We start from the raw sequence: 13,423 nt of genomic DNA, 5'->3' as shown, positions 1-13,423 counted from the left end.
TTTTACAACCTGGACCTTATTTCTGGCATAAAATACGATCGTTTACTCACAATATCTCCCAAAGGACTACAAACTACACAAAAGTTACACGGGTGAGTAAATTATCGTATTTTATGCCAGAAATAAGGTCCAGGTTGTAAAAAACAGTAGTTCCCCATTAAAGTGTTAAAACCACATGTGTTTTTTTTTTCGGATTTTGCACAGAAATCCTCAAATGCTATAAACTGTGCCTATTATTTGTACATTTTAGTATTTGTATTGATTAAACTAGTAAGATTTGTTTGGAGTTGTTGTCTTCCAAGAAAGCCAGGCTACCCGTTTCACCTCATTTCAGGCTAGACTAAGTTAAAAGTCTCCCAAGCTAAGCTTTATTTTGGTGTACAGACGAGTACTGTACAGTAATAGTATTATTGCCATTATCTAATTTTTGAAGATCAGGTTTCCCAAAAATTAGGAACTATTCAGTTACACTAAAGTTTGTTCTGTAATTTGAGGTCTGATTGACTTCATACAGCAATATATTTACAAGGGACGTAGCAACCTTTTAAACAAAGTTTTAAAACTTGACACAAATTCAGGTCAGCTTAGCACATGCTGACGTATTTCTTCTTGCCAATTCAGAGTGAAAAGCATCGGCCGATTGAGAATGTCAGAGGAACTCTTATAGACAACACTCTGACCTGTAATTGCAACCACAATAAATCAAAAGACCAATAAGGAGACGTTCATTTCCTGCGTAAACTCTGTGACCGATAACAGCAAAAGGCTAAGCATACGGTTTATCAAGGGGTTCTCTGGCTGGCACACACTTGCTGCTATTGACATTTGTGATGAATGTGTGGAAGACATTTCACATTTTGTCCAAAATCATCACATGAGGAAGATTTCAGAATTTGTTTCAGATTGAAATATATAACTATGATTTGTGGCCATCTTTCCAAATTAATAATCTGCATCATCTGGAACTGATAGCAGAGATAGAGACAGGGAAAGATCTACAGCATTGATTCTGAGCACAGATATAAAGTTGTAAAAGAAACGGAAAGGTAACAGTGACTGGTCAGTGTACGACACAAGCAGTTTGAAAGACCGCCAAATTTCTAAAACAGATTTGTAGAGCTCACTACTTGGACTTGAGGCTCCCCGATGGTTTAGCTGAGCCGATCCTGTGAAGAGATTTAGCAGGACTTAGCAGCCCTGACATCCACCACTGACTCAACGCCAGACAAAAACAAACAAATCAATAGAGAAACTCCTCCCCAAATCCCCAAACAGACCAAGAATCAAGCACTGAGCAAAATCGAGCAACATTGGTTAAATGGGATTTGACCAAGGACCCAAAACAATCAGATGCGCTGCTACCTTGGTCAGTACTTTCAACAAAGCTTATCCACTGTTATTCTTTACTTGAATATAGTGTTTGACCTTGGATGGCAAACCAGCGTGTGCTGCATGAACAGAAAAACACTTGTTTCACTGGATTTCTGTTTACGATACACATAAAATAAATTACTTCCTGGATAGCATCATCTCTTCAAACGGTCATAATAGCCTTTATAGATAAAAATATAAATGGAAAACAAGTTAATGATGTTGAATGATTAATGATTAATGATGAATGATTTTTTTACACAATAAAATGGAGTGTCCAGCTGTCAGTGAAAGTCTGAGGCTCTAGTCTTTGTGGTGCAGCTAGCACCATTGACCCCAGTCGCTGTTTTTTTAGAGGATTCAGAAATGAAAAGGGTGGCTGAACGAGCTGCTGGTGTTTTACATCTTGATTTAATCTGAACATTCAAACACACAACTAATTTCACACAGACATGATCAACCAGAGACTGTTGAGCAACCCATCACCAGGATTCAGGAGAACTTTCCTGGAAAAGTCATTTCCTTTTTATACAGACGCAGAACACATGTACCAGCTGGTTGCTGGCTGTTGACATTGTGGTGTGTTCAAGTGCAACTTTTTGGCCCCCGACACAGGCGACATGAGGTAACGTCAGTCTGCCTGTATTGTTTTATGTGTCCATGCTTTAAATCAAACACAGTGGTCTAAAACTATTTACAGCTGAATTGGAAACAGAAAGAAATCCACTCTGTGGCACAGCTTTTGCAACAAGGGACAGCTACGTTAAATACAATTTAAAGCAAACTATTTAAAGCAAACCATTTAAAACATACTTTAAAAACAGCAGCTGCTTTGCCATTCTAGTTGCTTTTAATTTTTCCTTTAGTTTCCATACAGTTTGTCTAACTTGCAAAGTTTAATGGTGAACTAATAACCTGTCACATCTGTTTCGTCAAGCCGCAGCAGAAAGAAGATTGAGCAGCGATACTCTGTGGGAGTATAACGGGGGTTATAACATATTATTATCATGGTGCGCATTTTATATTCTTGAATTATGGTTTGACCTTTGTGTGATTATGGTACTGGAGTCTAAAAGTAACATTTTTATATAAATATTTTAAAGTCTCAGCTGAATAAAGCTAGCATAGACAGGGCAGTCGCTCAATGTGTAGATACCTATTTCTTATGTCTTATTCATTCATACAGTCATCTCCTGTACCCGCTTATTCCTGTTAAGGGTCGCGGGGGTCTGCTGGAGCCTATCCCAGCTGTCACTGGGTGAGAGGCGGGGGTACACCCTGGACAGGTCGCCAGTCTATCGCAGGGCCCTTCAGTCTTTTATTAAATGGAAATAATTTACATTTTGTTCCAGTGAAAAGAGATACATCTAAAGCATGACAATTGACTATCACCCGTGCTTTGTACAAGATCACTGCATCTATTACACTTGCATTGACTCCGGTTCTGGTAATCTAATACGAAACATGCTAGTTTCTATGACTGTATAATACGTTTGATAAAACGTTACACTTCTCCTGAATGGAGTGTTTATACAGGATGTGTTTTATGCATTTTAAAAATGCATTGCCTTGAATGACATAAAAGGACACTTAATCACATGATGCGTTCAGACTGCGAGGAAAAGCGGCCTCAGTTACCAACGGCACAACTCCCATTTGTATTCCTAAATCAGATACAAGACAGATCTTTTGCAATGCAACCTCGTTCTGAGCAGTCAACACCAGGACTGTCCGTGAAGATTCTCGTCATCGAGGTCGTTTATCTAAAAAATAAAGCAATAAACAAAGGCAGCTGGACTGGTGTGAGTTTTCTTGAGGACGTCTCACCACTCATCCAAGTCGGCCTTCAAATGGAACGAATGGATCTTGGGTGGAGGTCGGTTGCAGAAAATGCTTGACATTCAAGTCGTAACATTAGCCGTAAGTTGTGAGAACATGACGGCTAGATCGTTTTTTTATAATAACCAGGTACCTGAATGCATGAAGTGTAAAGATATAAAGAAAAGACGAAGCCGTTGGGAATGTCAGTATTTTACTCCTACATATCATAAAAGGACTAATCTAACAGCTCTTTTAAATAAAATAAGACTGATAGTGTTTGCTCTGAATCTGTCCTGATGAAATATTTTATGAGGAAGGGTGGGAATTTAGCTCGGTCAGGCTTCAAAGATGAACGCCATAGAGTATATTTTACTACAAATAATTAGCAATATTTATTTAAAAAAAAAAACAACAACTCTATGTTATTAAGAAACCATGTGAGCAGGAATTTGTGACCCGACTGGATTTGTCAATTTTTCAAAAGAGCAGCCTGATGTTGCTGTAAATCTGTAAGTGCCCCACAGTTGTTTTTCAATCCAGGAAGCTGCATGTCAAATCTTCACGCGTTGGAACAATTTTGTTGTTGAGAAAAACACTGTCGGTGAAACCATGTATGTGTGTGTGGTCTCCAACTGTTACATCTTTTAGCACTCCCATTGCTCTGGCCTGATATGCTGTGTATATGATTTATTTGTGTCTGCTTTCACCCATAACACACAACAGCCTGACAAGCCTTTGAAAGAAGAGAGCATTTAAACCAATTCCCATGTATTTACTCAATTCTTCCTAAAATTAGTCAATTTGAAAATATCCTGTGTCACTTACATGTGTCCAAATCGACTCTACACCGATCAGGCATAACATTACGACCACTGACACTGATAACACTGACCATCTTGTGACAATACAATGTTCTGCTGGGAAATGTTTAGACCTGGCATTCATGTGGATGTTACGTAGACATGTACCACCCACCTAGACCAGACCAGACCAGGAACCCCCACCCCATAGCAATGACACTCCTTGATGGCAGCAGCCATCCCCAGCAGGATGCAGCCTGACGCAGACACACACACAAAAACGCTTTAGGAACAACTAAAAAAAAAACATGAAGGTGTTGACCTGGCCTCCAAATTCACTAGATCCCAAACTGATCTTGTATCTCTAGGATGATCCACAGAGGCCCCTCCCCTCAACCTATAGGACTCAAAGGCCCCCACTAACAACATTCTGCTGCCAGACACCACAGGACACCCTCAGAAGGCCCATGTCCATTCTCTGATGAGTCACAGCTGTTTTGGAGGCACAAGAGCGACCTACACAATATTAGGAAGGTGGTCATAATGTTATGCCTGATCGGTGTACATGTCCAACGCTCTATGATTCATCTGTGAGCTTTTTTGCCACATACCATGTATGACACCTGTCACTATTACCAGCAACACAAGATGTGACTTTTACTTGTGCAGCGAGTTTAAATCTAGTTCATGACATGTCTCCTCAGTGCATACGTGAGACTAGTGTTTCATGTGCTATAAATGGATTAGAGTTTGTTAGGTCTTGCTGAAGTTGTAACATATACACCATGACATGAAGATGAAACTTCTGAGTTGTTAGATAAGCCCTTGGGGACTTAAAATTTCATCAGATCCGTTCCTGTCGGATGGTAAGATGGCTTCAGAGACCCCCTCCGCCCACGCCTTTCAGATGTCATACTGGAGAAGGAAGGAAAACAACAATCCGACATTCACACCCACCTAAAGCTGTGATTAGCCAGGAGTGCGGAGGTGAGAAAGGAGCCAAATATCATTTGTCTTCAAACACGGCTGAAGACAAGTTATACAAGCATTCACTTCCACTTTCTGAGGTAATGTGCATTCTCTGTGATGTTATTGAATCCTAGCTGCTAAGAGGAGCTTTTAATACTCCAGCTGGAAAGACTCACGTGTTCTGCCAGAGCCAAAAACTCAAACTGTAGTGTTATCAGCTGCACTGTCCTCCACGGTACTCCACATGTTGACAGTTTGTTGTCTCCTACTCCCATTACATTTGAGCATTTACCATTATCATGTAATGGTGACATTTGACCTCAGCAGCCGGTGCTACAGTTATATAAGTTACATCCCAGACTAAGTATTTAAATTTCTTTCTGGAACATGTAGAAATGACATCTACGAATGCAATACTATTCTTTCAGCGTTAATGCAGCCCGACCTCCATATCCAGGGAGTTTGGGTTGGTAAAAAAAAAGAGGAAACTTAATATTATGTGTGTGATAATTACTGATGGACTTGCTATTAAAGACCTCCGACTTTAAAAGGTCACACTGAGCTGTTACGGCCTCATCTGAATATGCATGTGTTGAAGTAATAATGACAAAATATCACAGAGCTCCATAGCCGACGGTATCATTATAAGTCTGTGGAGACTCTCTCAAAAACAAAATTAAAACTAAAATGGCAACTAGACTTCTAGTTTTTTTGAAGACGTTTAACCACTCATCCAAGTAGCTTCTTCAGTTCTAAATGACTGGTGGGGTGTTCAGGTTTTTAGATTTTTAGTTTGAATCTGCCTGTGGGAGGCACCCACATGAAACAGACATGACTAAGGTTTGTTGACCCATTACTCACGTGCAATAAGAGGAATTTTATCAGATTGACCTAGTCCGTTTTTGTTTATTTTAAAAATTCATGGCGCTACAGCAACCATCTATCAACACATTCATGGTCAAACAATAGTTCATTAGAGTACCAGTCATTTAGATGTTTTTAGATCTATTAAACAAATACAGATAAGATATAACATTGTGACCACCTTCCTAGCAGAGCATTGAATTGTCACAAGATGATCAACGTTATTGACTTCTCCTGTAACACTGCTGAAGCTGAATCTTTTGGTGTAAGTCTAGATACAAAACCTTTATTAGGCTGAATCACTGGAGACATAATATGTTGCTATTGATGATGGTACTGCACACACAAAAGTGGAAAGGGTTCGCGGAAGTCGTTTCCTGACGCCTAATCAGCTCACATATTATCCATTTCATGATGATAATAAAAAAAATATGCCCAAGGTACCAGAACACATCAAATAATCTACAAAGAGCATGTGTCGGACACAGCAGACTGATGAAGCCATGCGTGCCAAATGAAACAGTGAACTAACATATAATGCAGTTAAAAGTGTGGATGGGGCTCAACTTTGGGTCGTGGATTCCTTGAGGATATTGAAAATGTTGTAAACTCAATTACTCTCTCACTAGCTTGGATTGCTTCTTCAGGCTGTTATCTGTTTGTCTTGTGGTCTTAGCAAAATTGTGTGGCAGTAATGGCTTCTTTTTTTTTATTTCCAAGTCAAGTGTGCGTCTGAATTGCACACCAGCAAGCTGTTGACAAGGTCTAATTTCCACACTTTTATTTTCGTGCACTCAGCGCTAGGAGGTTAGAAAACAGCAGAAAGTGGAGCAGTGCGGCGAGTGCTTTGCTTCTTTCTCTGCCCTGAATTTAACTGCTGAGGTTACAAATTGTACAAGCTGCTCTTAAGTACTGGGTTAAGGGTACTGGGGCTTCATGCAGCATGAAAAGTAGACTTGTGGAAGACTTGCACAAGGAAGTGCAAATGTCATTCTTTGGCTAATGCGTGTATAAATAGAAAAATAAGAGATGGCATCATGACAAGAAGAGACACGACAGGGACAAAGAACATGCTGGTTTAGTCAGGTCGAAATCAAAAGCAAAAAGGAGACTTTGCAAAGGTGTGTCGGAGAAAAAAAAAAGATAAAACAAAGCGAGAACAGCATTCTGTCTGTTCAGCTTTTCTGTGGATATATGCATAGTTTTGAAGTGTCTTACATCCATGTCATCGCAGAGCAGGGAGCCAGATCCGTACTGCAGCCGACACTGATGGACAGCGCTGTACAGGACTCCAGGAAGCATCGAAGTCAGGGACAACCTGTCCTTCCCTGGAGCATCATCGAGACATGAGCCCCAGCCGCGACTATGAAGGGAGGGAAGAGGGGGAGAACAATTGATCGTTTCAAGCATGAATACTTTTACAATACCACATTAAGTATTCTAGAACTTTGAAAAGGTCACGTATTTGACAGGAAATATTCAGTTTCTAAAATATAAAAGACTTTTACTGGGCAGAAACGCAACAAGGCTGTTGATCGAAAGACATCCTGAAATCCTCCGTTACTGCCGTGGAAGAACTTCTCAGCTTTTTGTGCCAAAATACTGTAAATTATGTTGTAAATAGATCTTTGATATCAGATATGCACAATAAACCTCAATTAAAAGACTAAAATCTTTGCTCGGGTACAGCTTATTTAATAAAAATCTACCAACAGCGTAGGACAAAATACAGAAAAAAAGTGGAACAGTGTTTTTATGAGTAAATTCCCATTTGTTTTTCACGAGGATGTACACAGGTACAGGCACAAGCACAACCAACACATGCCCTACATATTTACAGATGTAAAAGAAGCTGAAAAGGGAGACTGCTAGGATGTAAAAGAAAAAGGGTCATTTTTAAAATGTTAGAAATGAGGGAAATGCAACAGTTTTGTTAAACCTTGTGAATATTAATGCAACTGATGAGTGACACTAAGAGGAAATCCGCTTTCCAAGAAAAAATCTACATCAAAAATATCAAGCCGTGCTAGAAAAGTGAGGTGACTTAACAATTAAATGAAGCTTTAAAGCCCAGTGGACGTGTCACTAAGAGATATCCTCACAAATTCTGCTGGCTGATTAAATGGCAGGTCTGTAGCTGCGAATTAAAACCCAGACATGACCGGAATCGTTCTGGCACAGTGTTGTGGCTGAAATGAAAACGACTGGCAGAGAGTGAGGGCTCTAATTAAAGGTCAAACCTTCGAACGTCGGAAAAACACAATTGATTACAATTATAAAGCACCAGCAGCCAACAGGTGCCTGGGTTTTGACCCTGTTCTATTTATACCTTACGCTCGCCGAGGATGTTCTTTAACTCCCATCTGATAGCATCTGCATGCATAATCAAACACACATTCTGCCTATGGCTTCTTAATTTGTTAGAATAATTACCCCTACCCACTTTCCTCCCACAACTTCACAATCAATACTCAAACAAAGTGTTTTTAATTAGGTGATTACCGTAGTGATTAATGTAATTTTTTTTAATCATAATTTACTTCTTCAGGAAATCGAATTGCTGGTTTCACATTGGGGGTTTTGATAGACCTGTAGGCTGTGGATTGGAATATAATAAGTATGAGTGAGCTTTCAAATTTCTCAGTCATACTCGTAACACAAGGTTATGATCGTCATTAATGAAAAGAAGAAAATTCACATTCACTAATTTATTCTAACAAGCATGATATTTGGTAGACACGTGGTAGGGAACTGCACAAACTAGCTTCTCACCATCTCTGTATCAACACTATAAATAATATTAGCGCTAACGTGGTGAACAGGGAGGACAGGGGACCTGAAAGGTTTTTTTAATGGCATTGGAAACACGGATAGTTGGACTAACACGGTCGATAAATCGTTGTGAAATCAGTCTAAGTTTGTTAAATTATCAATTTTGAATGTCTGGAGGATTGAGAACAGTTCTTCCTCTCATTATACGGTAGCTTTCCATCGCCACAGACAATTATACTCCGTTATGTCCACCACAATAATTGCTAAAGCGTCTCAGGCACAGATCATCAGAAGTATTACTTCAAGAGAACTAAATGATAAAACTAAAGCAGAATTTAATTATTTATAATTCACACGATGATATGGATGATAAGAAAAAACAAAAATGAAAAGTAATTAATGAGATGTATTAAATAATGACATGATGTGCTAAGCAGCTGTGTGAATAATCAGTTTAAACATACAGCACATATTTCACATTCTCCCAGTCTCTGGGAATAACTAAAATTAAATAAATAAATAAAAAGAAAACATAACTGTGTACAGATTCTACAAATACCAAATTACAATTTAACTGACTGATAGCAGCATGAAATGCCTCTAAAAATATTGTTTTGTTCCCCATTAAGAAGAAATATGACAAAGATGTGCAGATGACGCATTTGATTTATGATGAGACTGTGGTCATTAAAAGAGAATTGAGACTTGTGATAGGAATTTCAATTATAATGTGACCCTACACCGATCAGGCATAACATTATGACCACCTTCCTAATATTGTGTAGGTCTCCCTTGTGCCTCCAAAACAGTTGTGACTCATCAGAGAATGGACATGGGACTTCTGAGGGTGTCCTGTGTTGTCTGGCAACAGAATGTTGTTAGTGGGGGCCTTTGGGTCCTATGGGTTGAGGGGAGGGGCCTCTTTGGATCATCCTACAGATACTTGATCAGTTTGGGATCTAGTGAATTTGGAGGCCAGGACATGTTCTTCATGTTTTTTGAGTTGTTCCTAAACCCTTTTTGTGTGTGCGCCTGTGTCAGGCTGCATCCTGCTGGGGATGGCTGATGCCATCAAGGAGTGTCATTGCTATGGGGTGGGGGTGCCTGGTCTGGTCAAGGTGGGTGCTACATGTCAAAGTAACATCCACACGAATGCCAGGTCCAAAAGTTTCCCAGCAGATCATTGAACTGTCACAAGATGGTCAATGTTATTCGCTTCTCTAGTCAGTGGTTTTAATGTTGTGGCTGATCGGTGTATATGGCAAAGCTAATGTATAACTCCAAAACTCAATAGAGACACACCTGCAAGGGGAGATGCCAATGCCGAAGAGATCATTTATAGATGATCCAAAATAGATGTCATATAATTATCTGTGATATCAAAAACAAAAGGGTAATAGATCATCTAAAGTCTAGAGAAAGATTAATCCGCCTGTATCATTAGTAGAAAGATGAAGAGGCTGTTAAACATTAGAGCACAGAGGCTCTAATCATGACAACAGGAAGAACAGCAAATAAGCACCAGATGTTTTGGTGTTGAGTAACTTACTCTACACCCTGACTCCCTTTTTCCCCATGCTTTTGTTTATTTTTTCTTTGTCTATATATTTGTGTCTTTTGTCTGTGCTGTGTGTTCCTCTCCAGTTTGTATCTCCCGTCTCATTAGTCCTTTGACTTAAGATGAAACTCATGTGGTTTCGACATGGGAAGTTGTGTGTGCCAAAAGCTTTCCATTCAAGTGGTAACATCTACTTGTTATACAGAAACAGTTAGCCAGAAAATGACCCATCACCGTTATTTCTGAAGCTGTCGGCAAATATGTTTCCAGTTAGAGGTCGTGAATACCTCAAGAGAGGGTCTGTCATTTATCACTTCATACGTTTGCCTTTAAGTTAACTCACCTGTGTCTTTGTATTTCCCCCCTCAATTGTTTCCAGTGTACGTGTGAATCCCCGTGACTCCTAGCTCCACATGTTTTTGTTTCTTTTTTTAGTTTTGCGGCTGCCTTTTCCTCATGTTGGACTGTCTTTAGTTTGAACCATTCTCAGACTTAACTGGCTTAAACACAGCAGCGACTTTTATTCCGTACTTTTCTTTCTCATCCCGCCTCTGTCCCTGTGTGTCTAGAATTTGGGTCCTCCCTTTTGAGCCACAAACAATATAGCCTACCAAATCCATAGAGTACAGTGCAGAAGCTGAAGCAAATGCCAATGGGACACTCCAAGATACCACATTAAAATTAAATATATAGCGGCAGAATGTGAGATGCTACCTGGGACAGTATATGATGAGAGGCACAACCCAGAGGCATACTGTACAGGTACATATGTGCCAAATATGTGCTACAAAACCCAAAGGGACACACCGATAAAAGCGTGGGACTGGAAGTACTTGCTGGCTAAGAAGACACAGTGGTGGCTGACAAGGTGCAGAAGAAGTCAACGGAGAGAAATGTGGAATTTATCACCAAAGATCAAGAAGTACCAGAGGCTGAAGATACCACTGGAGTGGATGGGGTAGTGAGAGAAGCAAATATCACATTGAAATTAAATACATGTATGTAAATGTTTCCACTGAGAGAAAAACTGGGGGGAAAAGACACCTGGATGAAGCTGACAACCTTCTGGAAGGATTTTCTGCACTGCTGTTAACAGCTGAGACAAACATCAGTGAGCCGATGATCCTAGTTCTCCACTATAGAAAATGAACAATGTGGGAGCCACTTGATGGTGTTACTCTTAACTCCATTATGAGTGAAGAGCCCAGCTACTATGAAAAGCTGCAAGCAAATTAGCGGGCTATACTGATGCTAATAAGACCAGATAGGATAGGACAATGGAGCTATGTACAAAATGTACAAATATCTCAAGATTTTTTTCTATATATCTATCCTCTGACTGATCATAAAAGCCAGACAGTGAGCTGGAAGCTTTGTTGTTTTATCAGTGCAAAAGGCTCAAGACATTTCTTTCATCACTGATATGAAATTATGATTAAAGTAGCTCTAAAGGGACAATAGTGTAAAAAATACAGGTATAATAAAATCCTGAAGGAAGTCTTGTTATACAGTACAAGGCTCTGAGGCTTAAGTTAAAATTCTGCTTTTGTATTTTGAATGTTATCGACCCAGTCTGAATAAAACCTGACAAACTATATATAGTTTAAAAGCACAGAAAAAATATCACATTTCCATCTATACGTAAACCACATTAAGATCCCAAAAGCCACAGCAACGTTTCACAGGCCTCTGTGCTGAGTCACTATGTGCTGCATACTCTGCACCAGTCCAACGAATAAAATGTCTTTAATCGTTTTTAATAGAAATACACGGATCAGGCGTAACATTATGACCACCTTCTTAATATTGTGTAGGTCTCCCTTGTCCCTCTAAAACAGTTGTGACTCATCAGAGAATGGACATGGGCCTTCTGAGGGTGTCCTGTGGTGTCTGGCAACAGGATATTGTTAGGATATAGGGGCCTTTGGGTCCTATGAGTTGAGGGGAGGGGAGGGGCCTCTGTGGATCATCCCACAGATACTTGATCAGTTTGGGATCTAGTGAATTTGTGCCGTTTTTTACCGTTTGTGGGTGTGCGCGCCTGTGTCAGGCTGCATCCTGCTGGTGATTGCTATGAGGTGGGGTTGCCTGGTCTGGTCGAGGTGGGTGGTACATGTCTAAGTAACATCTACATGAATGCCAGGTCCAAATGTTTCCCAGCAGAACATTGAATCGTCACAAGATGGTCAATGTTATTCACTTCTCCTGTCAGTGGTTTTAATGTTGTGGCTGATCAGTGTATTAGATACTAGAAGAGTGACTAGAAGAGCATTTAACCACTAATTAGTGAATACGAGATGACGTCACATTGACTATTGGACGGCAGTAATTAAAATGTTCTCCATGAGTGACTTTGGACTGAAAGGCGGCTCCGAGGGTAAATTAGGTTCAACTGCAGCCTTTGTCAAAGCCAGCTTTCCTGGAAATGTTTATGCCAATAATTTAATGCTTTCCTGAATCCATAAATACTTAAAATTTTACCGACAATCAACTGTGTGAGTATCTATGCCAAGATATGTGTGAGATATCATGGATGTGACTGTAAGTTTTGACTTTTATGGTGTTTTATTGTGTGTGGAACAATTAAGTAAACTTTTCGTGGCTATTCAGGAATTCGGGCACTCTGGACATTAAAGGGCGGCTCTGTTTATGAGTGGCCTATTTGTGTGACAAAATCGGCGCTCAGTTCAGTGTGTGTGACCTTCTACATTCCACATAAAGTAACACCTACGGATCAAACCTCTGAAGCAGTGCGAGCTGTGGACGCCTGTGGTGACAATTTAAGCTATACACAATGGTGGCCTTGTCTCGCTGTCAGTGGCAGAGATAAGACATGGAAAGTGGGGGTGAAAATGAAGGCATTTGTTGGAATAAAATGGAAAGACCGATAGCAGTGCTCAAGTTTGATGAAAAAAAAAAAATTATCAACGTGATTTAGTCATTTTGATGTAGCTAACTGGGTGCAGTGGCAAAAATACAAAATAATGAGAGAGACAAAAGCAGCCAATCAGAAACACATTTAGAAATTGTTGGCAGTGATAATACTATTTGTATTTTTCACTAGAATATTGTCTAAAACTACTATTATCACATCCCTAGTTGGCGGGTCTGTCTGTTCCACACAGTGGTGCAGAATAATTCGGCCTGACAATTATTTCATAGAGCGCCATGACATTTGCAACGCCTGCTCATGTTAGCTGAAAGGTGAACTCTAATGACAGTGCATCATATCTAGTGCCACGAAGCAGCAGTTCAAATTTGAACATTT

General features: G+C 39.9%; 1 protein-coding gene across 1 annotated transcript in view; it reads right to left on the bottom strand.

Moving 5' to 3' along the window:
* Nucleotides 1-13,423, bottom strand: part of adamts7 (a disintegrin-like and metallopeptidase (reprolysin type) with thrombospondin type 1 motif, 7) — a 97,246-nt gene that overhangs the window by 45,797 nt on the left and 38,026 nt on the right. Inside the window, exon 9 of the mRNA XM_084541124.1 lies at nt 7,044-7,188. Within this exon, the coding sequence (XP_084397250.1) occupies nt 7,044-7,188 (145 nt within the window). The remainder of the gene's footprint in view (nt 1-7,043; nt 7,189-13,423) is intronic.

This window comes from Chelon labrosus (genome assembly GCF_963514085.1).
Source record: "Chelon labrosus genome assembly, chromosome: 3".
Classification (NCBI taxonomy): Eukaryota; Metazoa; Chordata; class Actinopteri; order Mugiliformes; family Mugilidae; genus Chelon; species Chelon labrosus.
This window is presented reverse-complemented; position numbering and strand designations above follow the sequence as displayed.